The 20,013-nt window shown below is 39.2% G+C and overlaps 1 protein-coding gene across 1 annotated transcript in view; it reads left to right on the forward strand.

The window, feature by feature from the left end:
• SLC9A3 (solute carrier family 9 member A3) overlaps nucleotides 1–20,013 on the forward strand; it is a 63,235-nt gene that overhangs the window by 18,144 nt on the left and 25,078 nt on the right. The window contains exons 4-7 of the mRNA XM_032235895.1: nucleotides 10,207–10,509; nucleotides 15,182–15,342; nucleotides 16,840–16,918; nucleotides 19,165–19,342. Of these exons, the coding sequence (XP_032091786.1) occupies nucleotides 10,207–10,509; nucleotides 15,182–15,342; nucleotides 16,840–16,918; nucleotides 19,165–19,342 (721 nt within the window). The remainder of the gene's footprint in view (nucleotides 1–10,206; nucleotides 10,510–15,181; nucleotides 15,343–16,839; nucleotides 16,919–19,164; nucleotides 19,343–20,013) is intronic.

Below are 20,013 nucleotides of genomic sequence, written 5' to 3' on the forward strand. Positions count from 1 at the left end.
AAAAGAGGGGTATATAAACATCTTTTGAACCATCTGAGTGCCTATTTTGACTTCAGGAAGAACTTTGACTTTAGGAAGCCAAGAAATAATGTTGAACTAACCTATCACCTGACTTTTGATCAATATCTCTTTGTAAAGATACCCTACTTTCTTCTCCTTTCCCACCTTCATAAAATTATCTTTGGTTTGTTTTATTGATCTTTATTCATCTTCTATGTATTTTTGTATTTACATATAAAAAAGCCATTTCACACTCACTTTAGCAATCTTTATCTTCAGCTATATAGATATAACAGAAAAGTAATGTGGATAAAGTGGTTAGTCAAATGATTCACATTAAATTTATGTACTTTAAATAAATCCTGTAAATCCTGTCTCAATAAATTTAAGAAAACTTATATTTACAGGATGGAGGGAATGTCTCACAAAACAGAAAAGTAATGTCAGTTTGTGGCACTACTTGACTGCATTCACTGCCATAGGCAAAAGATGAACATCCTGTTTAGACTGATCTATCCTGAAAACCCTTCTTCTTCTTTTTTTTTTTTACTCCAGACTTTTTCTTATTCATTCTGTGATAAACCAAAGTGTTGATTAAATTCTGCTCCAGCAAAAATGCTTAGAGATGAGAATACTGTGTGGCAAAAGACAAAGTTTGTAGCTCAGGCTTGAACTTAAGGTTGAGTAACCAAGCTCAGAGAGCACCAAGAATCTTAGAGTGAGGGCCTGATTCATTTGAGCCATCCCCACATTCCAGAGTTTGTGCCGGGCTGGCTGATAGACGAGATATTTCACCAAGCATAATCAGTATACCAACCTTAATGCAAGTGCAAGTCTGACCTTTTTGCTGCCTGATATAGAGTACCCCTAAAAACAAAGTAGAGCTAGTCAAATAAATACATCAGTCAAATTCTATTACTTGCTGTTGATATGCACTATGTTAATCTTGTATAAACCTATGTATTCATTATTCTTTAGTTGATTTTAATCAAATTTTATATTTTTTGTCTTGAAAAAGTGAACAATAGAACAGTAAAAAAAAGTTACATATACGGCTTAGAATTTCGGGTTATAACACACTTCATACTAGTATGTTTTTCATTATAAAATATGAAAATATGCTCAATGTATATGTTGAAGAATTTAGAATCTCCTTCCATTTATTCTACATACTAATAGGTGACTTTAGCGGTTAAGCCTATAGTTAGCCATAAAGATCAAATGACAAATGAGAAACATTGACCTGGTGATCCAAAAATGGTAGTTTCCTTTTAAAATGTTAATGTAGGTTTGTTAATTTACTCTCTTAGAGGGAACAACCTCATAAATCATTAATTTAATGAACTTATTACAATGCTATAAGAATTCCAGATTATTGTTAAATGTGTGTAACAAAGAATAAAATTCTGAGAGAGGTTGAAGTCAATCAAATATTAACCAGTTCCTTTTTTTAAAGCAATTTTTGTTTTATTAAACAAATAAAATTATACTGATAAGAATATATGTACCATGTAATGAAGACCTTAGTCTAAGCCATAGACATAAATTCACATTTTTATTTAGTTTACAAGACTATTTGGGTGCAACCACTTTCTTGAAATTATTTTACACTGGTTAAATTATGGGATTAAAATCAAGGGGAAATATGTAAACTGCCTGGATTGCTCTCTTCCAAAAAAAGATGAACAGATAGAGACAAAGACAAGGGACACAGGCAAACCACATGTCTAAAGGTAGACTTTGCTTCGTACAGTAACTGTTCACAGTTATGATGGTGATTAAAAGGTAACTTTGCAGCCAATCCTCAGTTTTACTATCCTTATAGCAAAGGATAGCTGAAGTAAGATCATAAGCACAGTCATGTTTTACTTAGCAACTTTTTTGCTTAACAATTGAATTGCCAGTCCCAATTGTAATCATTAAACAACTACCTTAATACAAATCAATTTCTTCTTTTACTGTGCAAAAAAGTGTAGACATGGCTTTTCTTTGGCTTAAGAATTAAATATCAAAACATAGATCAAGTTTTGCATTAATCATCCAGATACAATTATTGTAATTAATGATTCCTTTATTATATTACTAAAAACATAGAATAATATAACTGGAAGGGACCTAGGAGCTTTCTAGTCCAAAGGCTTTGCCTAAGGTAGGAGTCCTTATTCCATACCAGACAAATAGTTCCCCCCTTCTCATTCAATCACTAGTATTTCAAAGACTTGGTTCTTTGCTATAATTGAACTAGGCTTTTCTTATATTTCGTGCCATGTGGATTTGTTATCTCTGCATTTTAATGCATTTATAGTTTGTAGTTGTAGTTGGTCAGCCAACTGCAAATTCATGTAGTGGTGGCACTGTTTGACATAATGTGTTTTTAACAAATCCATGTTCGCTTCCTATTAACACCTTGTGCATTTCTAGGTGATCACAAATCTAATACTTTTAGAATTCCATGCACGGTCCCCATCATCTGGTCATCTGGGTCTCCAGATGAATCATTACTGCAGATCTGGCTTAATGGCAGAGCTATCCCAGCTTAGACATTCAGGAAAGAAAGACCCTCAACTTCATTTGTAGTGAAAGGTATACTTTTAGTGAGGTCAACTGGTTATAGCATAGCAAAGCCAGATCTGTGAATTTCTTGCGTAATCCAGTAACTTTCACTTCTCCCAGGCCCTCTCCCTTTGGTTATCTTGTGGTGTCCAATAAGGTTCAAATGGGGTGTTTGTTAACAATTACACAATTTGGCACCTCTTTGGGTGGGACTTTTGCATTCAATTCCTAGGCTTGTGTCCTTGGATCTTTCAACCATTGTCTCTGGATGGCACTTCTAGTTTCTGTCATCTCCCCTTCCTATCTTCTATTCCTCCTCTCCATGTTTTATGGCAGGCTGCCATCAAAGTGAAATGAAGTAGGGCTCAAGTGGTCAAATGGCAGTGGTCAAATCTGACAAAAATAGCAAAGTATCATTCTATTCCATTCTGTTCTGCTCTGTTCTACATATAAAATATTCTCTCTATATATATTCATATTCCATATAATGTTAATTATCCTGTCTGTGAATCTTTATTGTTTTTGGACAATAAAACCATTGGACAAAATGGTTAAACAGCAACAATTGGTAAATTGCTAGTATTTTCTTTTGTCTCCCACCCAGTGCTACCTGTTGACAGAAAAAAATGATCAATCTTTGTCCTAAACATGTCTGCATCTTTCAGGTTGTTTGAACGTTAGGCTGCTCATTGTTGATTCTTTGCACTGGGAGGTATCTAAATACAGATATCCATTGTTCTCAAAACTCTGATGACATTAAGAATTAATCTTTAACCTATTGAGAAACACCTTGTTCTTTGAATGATTGCATGTACAAATTTCTTGCTTAGTGTTCTTAAGAGACGCCTTCTCCTGGAGAAGGAGTCTTCAGTGACACTACTGAAGAGAAGTTTTCTTTAGATCCTGTCCCGGGGTATTCAGTTTTTTACAGAAGAGTTGTGCTAAAGGACACAAATTGCTTATGTATATTGCTTGAATGTCACAATTCTAAGATCAAACTCTTTTGTTTTTTATTTTATTTTATTTTTTTATTTTTATTTTTCATTACATAGACAACAATGGGAAAAGGGGAAGGAATGGGAAAAAAAGGGGGGGGAACCCCATCATCACATACAATATGTCATTTAATCACAGGTGCATCCCTACTAAATTTATACATCCCATACCTCTCTGTTGTATATTTAATAAACACCACAATAAGCTAGGGTTTAAAAAAGAAAAAAAGAAAAAAAGGGGGGGGAGGGGGGGGGAAGCCAAAAAGGACAAAGAGGACAAAAAGGACAAAAAAGTCCAAAAAAGAAAAAAAAAAGAAAAAAAAAGAAAAAAAAAAGAACCATCATCCCATGCAGCATGTCGTTTGGTTATAGTTGTTTTAACATCTGCAACTCTTTTGATGCCTTTTGCTTCACTAGGTAGGATCATCAGTGCAACACTGGCATCTAGTGGCCATAAAAGTTATTCAAGGAATTGGGATAGTTGCATAGACTTCCTTCCATATTTACCTATTACTTTGTTTTATTTCTGGGAAGACAATTTTTCTAGAAGGTCAGGAACTTCTTCCTTTAGTCTGGAATGAATTTCTAAAATTTATTTTGGGAACTGGAAGTTTTATTCTGAGGAAACAATTTCTCAATAGCCTTACCATTTATAGATCACAAACACTACTAATTTCTTTCAATAACTGATTTAAAGTTTCAGAGACATCCCAAACTCATCTTATGATTTTGGCTTTAATGATCTGCAGAAAACAGGAAAAACACAACTTTCTAAGATAAAGGTCAAATTGGTTTATTCAAAAATCATGTTAACTAACAAGTGGAAGCAATACAGAGAATCGAACAAACTTATAAAAATAAATGATATACACGTAAAGAAGGAATGTTTTGTTTGCTGGATAAACTGAAGAACCAAGAATTGTAATACCAGGCTTACACAGTGATAAAAATGGGTTCCTATTGTTGGAAGAATAATTTGGGGGTTTCATGAGGGTGGTGCCAGAACAAATCAAAAAATAAAATCCAGACATACTGTGAGAACGGAGATTAATTAATTCTGAAGAATAAAGAGATTTGTTTTGGAGGGAGTCTACAGAATGAATGGGATGCAGAGACTTGGTTTTATCATTGGTGTGAGTTTGAGGGTGTACATGCTGTTTTTAGTGTCTTTTCATGTTCAAATTGAAGTGCTCCTACCTGGGCTTTATTCCTGAGGTATATGTGAAATCCAGAAAGGAAGATCACCCTCTCCCTTAAATATATATATATATATTCCTCTCTATGTTTGAATTTATTATAAGAAGATCTGGCATCTTCCTTACCTTTAGGGAAGTACTATTCTTTGATGGAGACAGTGAGATGCCAAAAGGGGAAGCAGATCAGAGGCCTTTAAACTTCCAACAATTCTCCCCTTTGCATAGGATCAATTTATTGGATCCTGAGCATCAATAAAAAGATTTCAAATAGTTGTGATACCTTTGATCAATTTGAATTGTCATAAGGCTTGCTTGATTTTAATTTGTGGTGGTCTGTCTTTGACGGTATGGAAGATATTAGGCAGGTGATGTGCATTGAACGGGGAAGGTTATTGCCATCCAGATTATTTTATGAAAGATGGTTGCTTGAGAGAAAGAAATTGATCTTTGTATTGAAACAGAAAGCAACGCTTTAGTATTGGCATTGCTTAGCATGCTCAACTTAGCCACATAAGTCTGTTCTGTGTGGAATGGTTAAAAGTTACTCTAACAAGCTTCAACCCTCACCATTTGCACTCTCAATCTTCTGCAAGTATTTACTAAAGTTTTACTTGATGAGTTTAGTAAGGTCGTGTATTTAGAACACATCCATATGTGTTGTAAATACATGACATACCAATAATAAATACACATACTGGTAATAGGTAAAAACATAGCAATGGTTAAAAAATAAAGATCAATATTCATTTTTATTATCATCCTAACGTTTCAATAAACTAATATAGTATCAGTCCTAATATGAATTCAGTCAGTTATATGGTTATTCAAAGATAGCAATCTGGTAGCTGAAAATGCAATTAATTTGGTCTTGCAATTTGTGGTGTTCACCAGGTGAATCTTTTCTAATCTTTATTAAGGCCTGGGTGTCTCTCTTGATGTTTTCCTTCTTTGGTATGTGTAAGGTGACCAGATTTTCAGATTGGTAAAGAGGGACACCACTGACCGGGGGGGGGGGGGGGGGGGGGGGGGCTTGATTAAATTTTTATATTTTGTCAAAAGGACACCCCAGGATACTGAAATCAGCATAAATACGATTTCAGATACGAATCTGTTGCCAAACAAAATTTTGATCATGTGACCATGAGGATGCTGCAATGGTCGCTAAGTGTGAAAAATGGTCGCAACCATTGACTTATAAATAGACTAGTGTTCTGAAAACCTGACCTAAATTACTATATATTTTAAATAGCTGTAAAGTTATGCTGAAAAAGTTATTCTCAAGGTATTGTGATAAATTCAATAAAAAGAAGGGAATTCTTCATGAACTTAAGGAGAAATGAGAGTATTGGATAGTAAATGGGCAAATAAAATTACCAATCAAAGAGAATATTTGCACCTCAGGGTTGAAATGAGATGTTCTCTCCTACTCTTTCCTCTTCCTCTCTTCTCTCTCTGTCTCTTTCATCCTCTTTCTCTTTGTCTCTCTTCTCTTTCTCCTTCTTTTCCATTCTTCCTTCACTTATTCTTTTTTTCTCCCTTCTCTCTCCTCTTTGTCTCTCATCCTCTTTCTCTTTGTCTCTCTTCTCTTTCTCTCTCCTTCTTTTCCATTCTTCTGTCACTTTCTCTCTCCTTCTCCCTTCTCTCTCCTCTTTGTCTCTCATCCTCTTTCTCTTTGTCTCTCTTCTCTTTCTCTCTCCTTCTTTTCCATTCTTCTGTCACTTTCTCTCTCCTTCTCCCTTCTCTCTCCTCTTTGTCTCTTTCTCTCAGTCTCTCTTCTCTTTCTCCTCCTTTTCCATTCTTCTATCACTTTTTCTCTCCTTCTCCCTTTTCTCTCCTCTTTGTCTCTTTCTCTCTCTCTCTTACCCTCTTTCTTTCTTTCTCTCTCCTTCTTTCCCACTCTTCTGTCACATTCTCTCTCCTTCTCTGTCTCTTTCTGTCTCTCTCCCCTCTTTTTTCTTCCTCTCTCCCACTCTTTTATCACTTTCTCTCTACCACCCAACCTGTCCCCATACTTATCTTCGACTGATCATGTTTGCAATAATTTACCTTTTCTAAATAGGCGCAGTTCCCTTACCAGATCCCTCGCTCAATCAAACACACACACACACACACACACACAAAAGAAACCATTTTTCTCCAAACTTTGGTCACAGCATGGTTCTGACTTCGGCTGGTGGGAACAGGTTTCCCCTTTCCCTGTCCAGTTTGGCAACAAGTCTAGCGGAGGGCTATCCCCATCCCCGGTGACGGGGCGGAGAGGGGATAGCGAGAAGGCAGGCCCGGCTCTTCTTGGCTTCTGCCTCTCCTAGCAGCATACAAGAAACCCCGCGATCGCCGGTCTCTCTTAACTTAGATACGGAAACTAAGCCCGGCGCCTGATACAGACGTCACAAGGGAAACAGCCAATAGGAACGGCTCGTGGTCACAGATCAAAAGAGGAGATCGCGACGGAGAAAGAGCATCCATTAGCGCTGCCCTCCCTCCCTTCCCTACTTCTGCGCATCTCGAAACCACCGCGTAAACAGAATTTGCCCCGACGTTTTTCCCACGGACAATGAGCTCTCCCTCAGACCTTTTATGATACAGCCACGCGCTGCCAGACTCCAAATAAGTTCTAACTAGGTTACCCAGCCCCTGCGAGCCAGCAGCTGATGGGCAGGGGAACGAATGAGCGGCTCACTCGTTCCCCGCTCATCCGCCTGCTCACACGCTACAGTAGCCAGCCCAGCGAGCTAGCAGCTGATGGGCAGGGGAATGAATGAGCGGCTCACTCGTTCCCCGCTCATCCACCCGCTCACACGCTACAGTAGCCAGCCCAGCGAGCTAGTAGCTGATGGGCAGGGGAACGAATGAGCGGCTCACTCGTTCCCCGCCCATCCACCCACTCACACGCTACAGCAGCCAGCCCAGCGAGCTAGCAGCTGATGGGCAGGGGAACGAATGAGCGGTTCACTCGTTCCCCACTCATCCACCTGCTCACACGCTACAGTAGCCAGCCCAGCGAGCTAGTAGCTGATGGGCAGGGGAACGAATGAGCGGCTCACTCGTTCCCCACTCATCCGCCCGCTAACACGCTACAGTAGCCAGCCCAACGAGCTAGCAGCTGATGGGCAGGGGAACGAATGAGCGGCTCACTCATTCCCCGCCCATCTGCCCGCTCACACGCCACAGTACCCAGCCCAGCGAGCTAGCAGCTGATGGGCGGGGGAACGAATGAGCGGCTCACTCGTTCCCCGCCCATCTGCCCGCTCACACGCTACAGTACCCAGGCCAGCGAGCTAGCAGCTGATGGGTGGGGGAGGGTGGCGGCAGCGGCTCGTGCAGAGAACCGCTCGGTTCCGGAGCTTCTGATGCACGTGGCGGTGCAGCACAGGGGCTGGCTGTGACACGAGGAGATGAAATGAACTCCGCAAATGGGGAGAAGGAGGAGAGGAGGCCTGTCTCCTCCCCATAGCGCCTCCCAATTCCCACTGGTACCAATCTATAACATGATTACTCACCAGTGAGTAAGCGCAGCTGCAACCAAAAGATGAAATGAAATGGAGACTCGCGCAGGCGTGCTAAGCTAAGTGGACTCCAGCCAATCAGTGAACTGGTTGGGATGGAAAATTTTCAGCACGTGGCATGCTGAAAATTTTCCATCCCAGCCAGCTCACTGATTGGCTGGAGTCCAGGCCAATCCAATCAGTGATGGCAGGCTGGGTTGGCTTAAATTTGTAGGATAGAACGGAATGATGAGCCAGCCCAGCGAGCTAGCAGCTGATGGGCGGGGGAGTGAGGGAGCTGCGAGTGCCAAAAAAAGCGTGTGTTTTTAAGAACCGTGCGGGATGCGGGAAAATTTATGAAAAGGCGTGGCTGTCCTGCCAAAAGCGGGACGTCTGGTCACCCTAGGTATGTGTCCTGCAAATTCTAAGCTTAATGGAAACATTTAGTGATGTAGGCCAGATACTAACAGGGAGATGAACCCAGGAAAAAGGGGAGAATTTCCTTGTTTATTTCCTCCTTTACCCAAAGAAATAGAACAAGGGAAAATCTTTGAATGTCTTGGTCAAAATACGTTTTCTTGTCTAATTTGTTTGTCAGTGTTGCAAAGAAACAGGCAGAGATTAATTATTGGTTAATTTAGTTTGCTGTTCACTTTTCATATTACATATGCTAATTAAAAAGAAGAAACTGCAAAACCCACAATCCAGCAGAGGCTTGTTTCCTGAACAATATAATATAAAAAAGATGTTGAGGCTCTGGAAAGAGTGCAGAGGAGCAACAAAAATGATTAGGAGGCTGGAGGCTAAAACATATGAAGAATGGTTATAGGAATTGGGTAGAGTCTAATGAAAAGAAGGACTATGGGAGATATGATAGCAATGTTCCAATATTTGAGGGGCTCCTACAAAGATGAGGGGCTCAAATTATTTTACAAAGTATCAAAAGGCGGGACAAGAAACAATGATTGCAAACTAACCAAGGAAAGAAGCAATCTAAAACTAAGCAGAAATTTCCTAGCAGTGAGAACAATCAACTAATGAAATATCTTGCCTTCAGTAGTTGTGGGTGTTTCATCACTGAAGGCTTTCGAAGAGACTGGACAACCATTTGTCTGAAATGATATAGAGTGTCCTGCTTGAGCAGGAAGTTGGACTAGAAGGCCTCCAGGATCCATTTTAACAACTTATTCTATGTTCTAATAACCCTAACTTGACTCTTCACAAAAAATGGTTCTTTTAAGGTTTTTTTCCTCTTTATTACAATTTGAAGGTACATTTAATTGGCCAAATCTGATTGCCTGCTCATTCCTAAACTCAGTCCACAATCATTATATAATTGTTATGCACACACTTTCTTCATTCCTGCCTGAATGGGGAATTTCTTCTTGTCCCAGGCTTTCAACAACCTCCCTATAAGATGCTGGTGAAATTCCAGAATGCAGAGTTTCCCGTACTTAAACTGAGTTTTCCAAACTTCACATCAAGACTCTTCTGCAGAGTGTCCCAAGATTGAACCGTTTGGCTTCTTTCAGATTGTATTGCTATTCAACTTGCCATTGAACTGGGATGGGGTGCGGTGAGGAAGGGTGGAATGGAATGCTGAGAGTTTGCGCATGAAGCCTGAGATCCTGGAAACCGTCAGAGATTTAATAAGCATTCCAAAAGACAAGCAAATGGGAAAAGGAAAGCACAGTTGCAGTCAAGTGGTTTCCTACGTAGTGACAGAGCTGCCAGTCCCAATTCTGCTAAACAAGAACTACGGTATTTCTGTGTTCTTTAAAAAGATGTTATCCATAGGCAAAAATGTAACGTCTAGCAATGGGACTAAAAGGGAATGAGCAATAATTGTCCAGGGAAAGCAGTCTGGGTTGGCAATTTGTTCTGTTCAGATAGATACTGCTTTAAATATATTATAAACTCTGCATGTTAGTTATTTTTCTTGTTATTTACTCAAGCAATTTATCTCTTTTTTTTCAGTTTTCCACCTGTCCCATAAAGTTACCTCTGTGGTTCCAGAAAGTGTTCTCCTCATTGTCCTTGGAATTTTCCTGGGTGGCATTGTATATGCAGCTGATAATATTGCCTCCTTCACCCTTACACCAACAGTTTTTTTCTTTTACCTGTTGCCACCCATTGTGTTAGATGCGGGATACTTCATGCCAAACCGACTATTTTTTGGCAATTTAGGGACAATTCTTCTATATGCTGTCATTGGGACCATCTGGAATGCTGCTACAACAGGCTTCTCCCTTTATGGAATCTATCTTACTGGAATAATGGGTAAGGCTGAATTTCCAGACACGTTGTTATTTCATTATTAGCAATTCAAAGTAATTTGCACCTTTCGATAAAGGATAGAGAATGCCACACAAAGAAATACCAGTTTGTATTTGAATTCTAAATGATTAAACATGATACAAATACCACAAATGATATTTCCTTAAACATGAAGTATTTGTGGCACCAACCATAAATGCACACATTACTATTTCCAAGTATTTCTTGGTAACTATAATTGATTAAAATAAAATACACAGTTATTTGGAATCCTTAGTGCTCTCTGAGCCTGGTGGTTTTCTTGCTGCTGTTTCATTACCAAGCTAGATAACATCATGAATGCTAAAAGGGATGTATATTTTATGTACTACTGGCTTGCTTTTTCAATGTTGGTGGGAGTAATCTTGATATTTCCTTTATTAGACTTTGTTTGAATTGGTAGTTCCTTGATTGGGATATTGTTTATTCCTTGATTGTGGCCTGATGTTAATATTGATGTTAATTCTGGTCTCTGCTCATCTGGATTTATGGCAAGGAGGTATTTTGATCTTTTTGTTCCTCTTTTATCTTGTTGATTGACTCTTTTGAATGGTATGTAGATGCTGTTTATGTCTATCTGACAAATCTGCCACCCACAGGCACATAGATATAAACAGAATTGATTCAGCCATAGATACATGCAAGTGATAGCTATTATAAGCTGAGCAATTGGTTCTTTTAAAGCTCAATTTTCTTCAATTAAATATTTTATTATCTTTTTTGCTTAATGGCTGGAATTAATTGTTCTCTCTTCATGAATTGTGTTCATTAATGAATCATTTCTTACAACAAGTCCATCAAGCTAATCTTATAAATTCTTCAATTTACAAAACTAGCTATTCAGTGTCTGGAGGAATAAACAAATTGAAAAATCAGGAAACCAATTCAAAGTCAAATGTCAATGATGGCCGGTAAGGATTCTGTCAGATTGGTAGTTAAGAATAATCCTCACAAATCAACACTGCTTGATTTATGCTTAGGTTACCTTCAACAGGATAATGAAATCCAATCTGCAGTCCTCCAGATGTGTCACAACCATTAAGGGAAACAGAAATGGGAGTTCAACACCTCTTGTGGTCAAAGACTAACACATATGATAAAATAATGTTATTGTTGCTACAGAAATATGATCAGGATCATAGTAAAAGAGATTTTACATTTCTTGCTGTTTACTATTTGACAGTGAAAATTTTGCAGATGCTGCACTTTTCACTCAAGATAAAAAGGGTACTGGCAATGTGTTTGTCAGTGAATACAAGAAAGAAACTTCAGTTTGTAAGAAAATTATTATCTTTACATTTATAAGACATTGCATCAGGTATTTCATCACGCCTTAAAGATGTGATAAAAATGTTTAAAGAAAAATCAGATTAGGTACATGCAAGATTTGTGTTGTTTCTTCTGAAGTTTCACTAAAGGTAGTCTACCCTTGTTGATAGAATTTAGTTTTTCCAAGCCCTATATGTGTTGATTCTTCTTTACCATCTTAAGGATGGAAAGAATGCTATATTAGAGTATATGCAAAATATTCTAATGTAGAACTTTTTTACTTGTAGTTTTCAACTGTGTTTCCATTTCTTATACAGTACAGTAATTTAGTTTTTGTTAATATGTCTAAATTTAGTGATGCTTTAGTAGTTAAATGTGCTGAAAGACTACATTTCCATTAATATTGAAAAAAAAAATATTAGCTTACTTATTTCTTCAAGATTATAATGTGGAATCTAATTTTCAAAATTTTTATTAAATGTACGTGCTGCCAATTTTACTATCAACTGACTCTGGGTGGATTACAACATGTACAACATTGTAAAAGAAGAATATAAAATAGAACATTAAATGCATTAAAGCATTTAGCATTAAAGTTAAAACATTAAAATCAGTAAGAAGCTGGATAAAATGGGACCAATACATAAATGGAGTGGAGGAAGATTGGAGAACTAATTCACTAGTGCAGTTAATTTAAGGTGACCAGATTTTCAGATTGGTAAAGAGGGACACCATTGATGGGGGGGGAGGAGGGGCGTGGCGGCGGCCTGATTAAAAAATTTATATTTTGTCAAAAGGTCACACAAGGCGATTATATGACCCCAGGACACTGAAAGCATCATAAATATGAATCTGTTGCCAAACATCAAAATTTTGATCACGTGACCATGAGGATGCTTCAACGGTCGCTAAGTGTGAAAAATGGTCACTAAGTGTGAAAAATGGTCATCGGCCGTTGTAACTTTGGTCACTAAATGAACTGTTTGAAAGCTAAAGCTAGCTTGCATTATGCTAGCTTACATTTTCAAGAGAGAGAAGCTAAACTCCTTATTAGAATTGAAATAGAAATGAGTAGAGTAGAGTAGAGTAGAATAGTTTATTACCCAAGCGTGATTGGACACACAAGGAATTTGTCTTCGGTGTACATAAATAAAATAAAATACAATACATTCATCAAGAATTATAAGCTACAACACAGTGATAGTCTCTCTCTCTCTCTCTCTCTCTCTCTCTCTCTCACTCACACACACACACACACACAAATACACACACACAAATACACACACACTCCTCCTCTGGATTCAATGGGGTTTAGGAAATCCCCCCACCCTCATACACTCCCTTTCTTTCTTTCTCTCTTCCCTCCTCTGGATTCAATGGGGTTTAGGAAATCTCCCACCCTCATACACTCCCTTTCTTTCTTTCTCTCTTCCCTCCTCTGGATTCAATGGGGTTTAGGAAATCCCCCCACCCTCATACACTCCCCTTTCTTTCTTTCTCTCTTCCCTCCTCTGGATTCAATGGGGTTTAGGAAATCTCCCACCCTCATACACTCCCCTTTCTTTCTTTCTCTCTTCCCTCCTCTGGATTCAATGGGGTTTAGGAAATCTCCCACCCTCATACACTCCCCTTTCTTTCTTTCTCTCTTCCCTCCTCTGGATTCAATGGGGTTTAGGAAATCTCCCACCCTCACTCTTCCCCCCTCCTCCGCTCGGATCACACCTCAGCTGGGCAGGGAGGGATCCTTTGCTTTGGGAGGCTTCACAGCGGCGGCGGTACCTCCCCTCTTCCCCCCTCGGCTCAGATCACACCTCAGCTGAGCAGGGAGGGATCCTTTGCTTTGGGAGGCTTCACAGCAGCGGCGGTGCCTCCCCTCTTCCCCCCTCGGCTCGGATCACACCTCAGCTGGGCAGGGAGGGATCCTTTGCTTTGGGAGGCTTCACAGCGGCGGCGGTGCCTCCCCTCCTCCCCCCTCGGCTCGGATCACACCTCAGCTGAGCAGGGAGGGATCCTTTGCTTTGGGAGGCTTCACAGCGGCGGCGGTGCCTCCCCTCCTCCCCCCTCGGCTCGGATCACACCTCAGCTGGGCAGGGAGGGATCCTTTGCTTTGGGAGGCTTCACAGCGGCGGCGGTGCCTCCCCTCCTCCCCCCTCGGCTCGGATCACACCTCAGCTGGGCAGGGAGGGATCCTTTGCTTTGGGAGGCTTCACAGCGGCGGCAGTGCCTCCCCTCCTCCCCCCTCGGCTCGGATCACACCTCAGCTGAGCAGGGAGGGATCCTTTGCTTTGGGAGGCTTCACAGCGGCGGCGGTGCCTCCCCTCTTCCCCTCTCCGCTCGGATCACACCTCAGCTGGGCAGGGAGGGATCCTTTGCTTTGGGAGGCTTCACAGCGGCGGCGGTGCCTCCCCTCCTCCCCCCTCGGCTCGGATCACACCTCAGCTGGGCAGGGAGGGATCCTTTGCTTTGGGAGGCTTCACAGCAAGGGTTCTACCTCCCCCACCGATGCCGGCTTCCCCGCTGCGACTGGCGGGAACGGCAATGAAAGCTCGGGCTTCACTCCTCCGTCTGGGGCTGCGGCTAACAGGGACGGCCAAGCGCTTTCCTCAAAAATCCCGCCTTCCACACACACCCGGGAGGGACAATCTTCTTCCCCTCTCTCAGGTTGCCCAGTTCCCCCCCCAGTTCCTCTCATGAGTAGCTCGCAAGGGAAGGCCTTCCCTTCCCTTGCTAAAGGCCGCCGCCGCCCACCCGAAGCGGCGAAGCCTCCCGATTCCCACCGGCACCGGAGTTACTCACCAGGGCAGTGCAGCAAAAACAAACAGCGAAAGTGAAATGAAATGGAGACTCGTGAGAGTCACGACTTGCGCGGCGTGCTTAAGCAGACTCCAGCCAATCAGTGAGCTGGCTGGGATGGAAAATTTTAAGCACCCTCGTGCGTGCTTAAAGTTTTCCATCCCAGCCAGCTCACTGATTGGCTGGACTCCAGGCCAATCAGTGAGTGGCAGGCTGGGCTGGCTTAGATATGAAAGTGTAGATAGAATAGATTGGGGAACGGAATGAGCGAGCTAGCGGCAGCTGATGATGGGCGGGGGAGCCAGCGAGCCCTGAAATAAAGCGGGGGGTTTTGAGAAGCATGCGGGACGCGGGAAAAACGATGAAAAATCGGGCCTGTCCCGCCAAATCCGGGACGTCTGGTCACCTTAAGTTAATTACTCAGAAAGTAGCTATTTCTCCTTCATTAGAAATATTCAAACAATATTCTTTGGGAATACTTTAATTTAGATTTCTAATTTCTTAAGGCCTAATGAGAATTTCCAATTTGGCTCAGTAATTCTGTTTTTTTTTATGATCTACATTGTTCTTTTAGGTGAACTTCATAGTGGATTGCTAGATTTTCTCTTGTTTGGCAGTTTAATAGCTGCAGTGGATCCTGTTGCTGTGATCGCTGTGTTTGAAGAAGTTCATGTCAATGATGTTCTCTTTATAATTGTTTTTGGAGAATCACTGCTCAATGATGCCGTAACTGTGGTAAGACTCTCTTTGGAAACATGCGGTTGCTGAAATTCTGATTGATTGAGAATCAGATGTATTGAGAAATTTAGGTTTAAGAAATTTAGATTTGAAAATAAGTAATAATGTTTAAAACATCAGCAGAGAGATAGTATCAAAATCACAAGAAATAATAGCACTGCTTTACTAGTAAGTAAAGTAGTAGTAAGTAAGTAGCGAGGCCACACTTTAGAATATCTGAGTCCAATCCTGGTCGCCAAGATAGAAAAAAGATGCTGAGGCCCTAGAAAGAACGTAGAGAAGAGCAAAGAAAAAAGGAAAAACAAAAAGATCAAGGTGTGGAAACTAAATTCTACAATGAATAATTAAGGGAACTAGGCAACTGTCTATTTTAATGAAGAGAAAGACTAGGGATAATATGATAGCAGTGTTCCAATATTTGAGGAGCAATCACAGAGAAAGGATCAATCTATTCCCCAATGCATTTGAGGGCAGAGAAATAGGTAGTGGGTGGAAGATCAGTAAAAAGAGATTTAATCTAGAACAAAGGACAAATTTCCTGACAGCAAGAACAATTAAACAGTGGAACTGTTTGCCTCCAGAAATTGTGGGTGCTCAATCACTGGAGGTTTTCAGTCACAGCCAACGAGCATCCATTTTTCTGGAATGATATAGGATCTCCAGCTTATGCATGGGTTGAATTAGAAGACCTTCAAGGTTCCTTCCAACATTATTTTTATGTTCTACACTGAAAAGTAATCAATTAATTTATTAGACTTATTGGGGAACATTTTTAACCTGTACATCATTTTTTAAATAATAAAATGTTTCCCACATGTACAGAAAGTGAAACATTACATAGGGCCAACTGAAATCTATTTTCTGGTTCCCGCTGACCTTTGTGAATATTTTTTATATGCAATGTTAAGGAGAAAATTAGATATTTTAAGTTTTTTTTAGATCCTTAAGACAATTTATTTTGCCTCATAATTTTCTAACACCTCCTCCCTCCCACACAAAGTATTGAGTGATCAGATTGAGTGATACTACTAACTAGACTTTCCCCATACCTTTTATACTGTATTTTGTACACACTAAAATATTCCTATCCTTGTTTTACTGTATTCCTTATAAAGTAAAATATATATTAGCTTTTTAATATGATTTTGATACATTTGATATTTGTTAAGATATTGAATATGGAAGCCAGTTTGGTACAGCAATTAAGGCATCAGGCTAAAAACTGGGAGAGTAGGAATTCTAGTCCCACGTTAGGCATAAAGCTACGTTCTTTCAACCCTAGAAAGGAAGCAATGGCAAATCCCTTTTGAAAAAGAAAATTGCAGGGACAATTGCAGGCAATATTGAGAATGAGATCCGATTGAATGGAGGGGGGGGGAACCTTTTTGCATAAGCATTTCATCAATGTTTGTTTATTTGAATGAATATTCTAATTTATTTTAATTTTGTCTCATATTATTTATTCACAAAACCACAATTTTATTTCCCTTTTAGGTGCTGTATAATGTGTTTGAGTCTTTTATTTCAATAGGAGCTGAATATGTGACCGGTGTAGAATGCATAAAAGGCATAGGTTGGTAGCTATTTATGATGGTAGATGATAGATAGATAGATAGATAGATAGATAGATAGATAGATAGATAGATAGATAGATGATAGATAGATAGATAGATAGATAGATAGATAGATAGATAGATAGATAGATAGATAGACAGACAGACAGACAGACAGACAGACAGACAGACAGACAGACATTATTCACACAGAGAGAGAGAGTTGTCTTGTGCTGGACTTCTTCCTCTTATTTTTCTTCTTGTAGATTGGAGAGATTGGGAAGGAAGGGATTATAACAAGACAATAAGAAGGCACATAATTGAAATATACATTGAAAGAAATGTGCTGGCTGTTTGCCTAACAGGTTTGGGGCTAGGAGCCATGAGCACACTTTGCAAACAGATAACTTATTGCCATTTAGAACACAGAATATAAAATAATAGGGTTAGGGTTGGAAAGAATTTTGGAGGTTTTCTAGTTCAAGTCTCTCCCCAATACCATTCCAGACTTTCCTTCAGCTTGATGGCTTGATTTCCTTTGAACAATTTATATCTTCTGCTTATGAGTTCCAATCATGAATACTTGCCATGTATACATAAGCTGTATTGGACTTTTATATGAACCCTGTGAAAGTGCAAAAGTAACTAAAACTTCAGTAAGGCAGTGGACCACAACATACTATTTGGTAAGATAGAAAAATATGGAATAGACTGCATCACAATCAAATGGATTCATAATTGGCTGACCAACCACATTGAACCTGTAGTTTTACTGGAACAACATCTACATGGAGGGAAGTAGGCAGTGGGGTATCTCAAGTTTCTCTCTTAGGCCTAGGACTCTTCAATATCTTCATAAATAACTTAGATGAGGGGATAGAAGGGGAATTCATCAAATTTGCAGATGACACCAAGCTGGCAGGATTAGCCAACACTTTAGAAGATAAACTCAAGATCCAGGATGATCTTGACAGACTTGAACATTGAGCCCTATCCAATAAAATAGAATTCAATGGCAAGAAAAGTAAGGTTTTACACTTAGGTAAGAAAAACCAAATGTACAGGTACAGAATAGATAGTACTGGCTCAATAGAAATGAGTGTGACAGGGATCTATAACTCCTAATGGACAATCACTTGAATATGAGCCAGCAGTGTGCTGCAGCTGCCAAAAAAGCCTACACAGTCCTGGGCTTCATTAACAGAGGAATAGCATCAAGAGAAGTGTTAGTGCCATTAGTAAGGCCACACTTGGAATATTGCATCCAGTTTTTGTCACCATAATACAAAAAAAAATGTTAAGACTCTAGAAAGAATGCAGAGAAGAGCAACAAAAATGATCAGGACACTGGAAGCTAAAATATATGAAACAGATTGCAGGAATTGGGTATATCTAATGAAAAGAAGGATAAGGGTTGACATGATAGCCACCAAAATCTAAGGGGATGCCACAAGGAAGAGGCAACTTATTCTCCTAAGCACTTGAAGGCAGGACAAGAAGCAACAGATGGAAACTTGAAGGAGAGATCCAACCTAGAAATAAGAAGAAATATCTTGATAGTGAGAAAAACTTATGAAACAGCTTGCTTTCCGAAGTTGTGTGTTCTTGATCACTGGAGGCTTTTTTGTCAAATCTTTTATTTTATTAAAAAAAGCTAAAATAAAAAAAATCTTCAAAAGATTAAACAAACAAAACCACATAGCAAACAAGACAATTAAAAAGGGAATTGGAAATAAAACTCTCACACCTATATACATATTATCTCCCAGAGTTGAGTTGATATATTACTACAATCTTAATTTCCCACACCTTGCAAAACAGGGTTTTTAAACTATTAAATCTGTTTGCAAGTTGCTAAACTGTCATCTATATAATATATTAATGACAAAACAATTAATAGGAAGAACATTAAGGATAAAAGATAAAGTTAAAGTGTCAAAATCCATTGTTAATCAACTATTATTGTAATCAGGTCCTAGGAAACTTTCCTTGGCATCTTATCATCCCAAAAATTAATAGTAATTTGTTCTGGATCAAATATCCATGTTTTAAAAAGATATTTAAAAAGATATTGAACATTGAAATGGTATAGATCTTCTACTTGAGCAAAGGTTGAACTAGAAGACATCCAAAGTCCTTTCCAACTCAATTATTCTATTCTATTCTTTCCATTCTGTTCTGTTCTGTTTGTTTTGTTCTGTTCTGTTCTGTTCCATTATATTCTATTCTATTAACAAAGTTCAATTTTTATGTGATTTTATTGCAGTATCTTTCTTTGTGGTGAGCCTTGGAGGTGCTTTAATTGGCATTATATTTGCATTTCTGCTCTCGTTTGTCACTCGTTTCACAAAGCATGTCAGAATAATTGAGCCTGGATTTGTATTTGTCGTTTCTTATTTTTCCTACTTGACAGCTGAGATGCTCTCATTATCTGCCATCCTTGCGTAAGTTTTTATTATTTTTTTTATTAGAGGAAATTGTCATTTAATTTACAGTTTCTCACTAACTCAAAAAAGTAAGGTGTATTTAAAAGTTAAAAATGAATGTATTCATGTTGAGAATCAGTTTACACAGCTTTTTGCATTGTACATATAAAAAGATTTAACTACAGAACATAAAAAGAAATAATTCCTATTTGTGAGTATATAATGTGAGCCTATATGGATTCATCTGTGAATTCAAGACTATCTAGCTGGCCTGCATATTCAGTTCAGGTGTGGAATCCAGCTATGGAGTATGTAAATCAAGGGCATTGATGTGTAAATTAATTATAAATTGATAGTTTTATAATAAACCCAACAGGGTAGGAAGAAGCAGGATATCAAGAAGGGAATTTACATGGTCAATTAAGAAGTTGCCTTTTGGCTTTTCACATATTCTAAAATTATGGGTAATATGCTTTCTACTTGTAAACTACTCCATATACAATGTCACATAGCTGCTGATTCTTTTCACATAAAACTACATATAATCCAGTAACATTTCAAAATACCAGAATATTACCAAGACGCACAATAAGAATTGTCTTATGTCTCAGGGCTACATAGGTAGTTCTCGACTTATTTTTATAATGGAGCCCAAAATCATAGCCATAGGTTGTTGTAAATGTTAAGAG

Source organism: Thamnophis elegans, chromosome Z (genome assembly GCF_009769535.1).
Source record: "Thamnophis elegans isolate rThaEle1 chromosome Z, rThaEle1.pri, whole genome shotgun sequence".
In the NCBI taxonomy this organism is placed as follows: domain Eukaryota; kingdom Metazoa; phylum Chordata; class Lepidosauria; order Squamata; family Colubridae; genus Thamnophis; species Thamnophis elegans.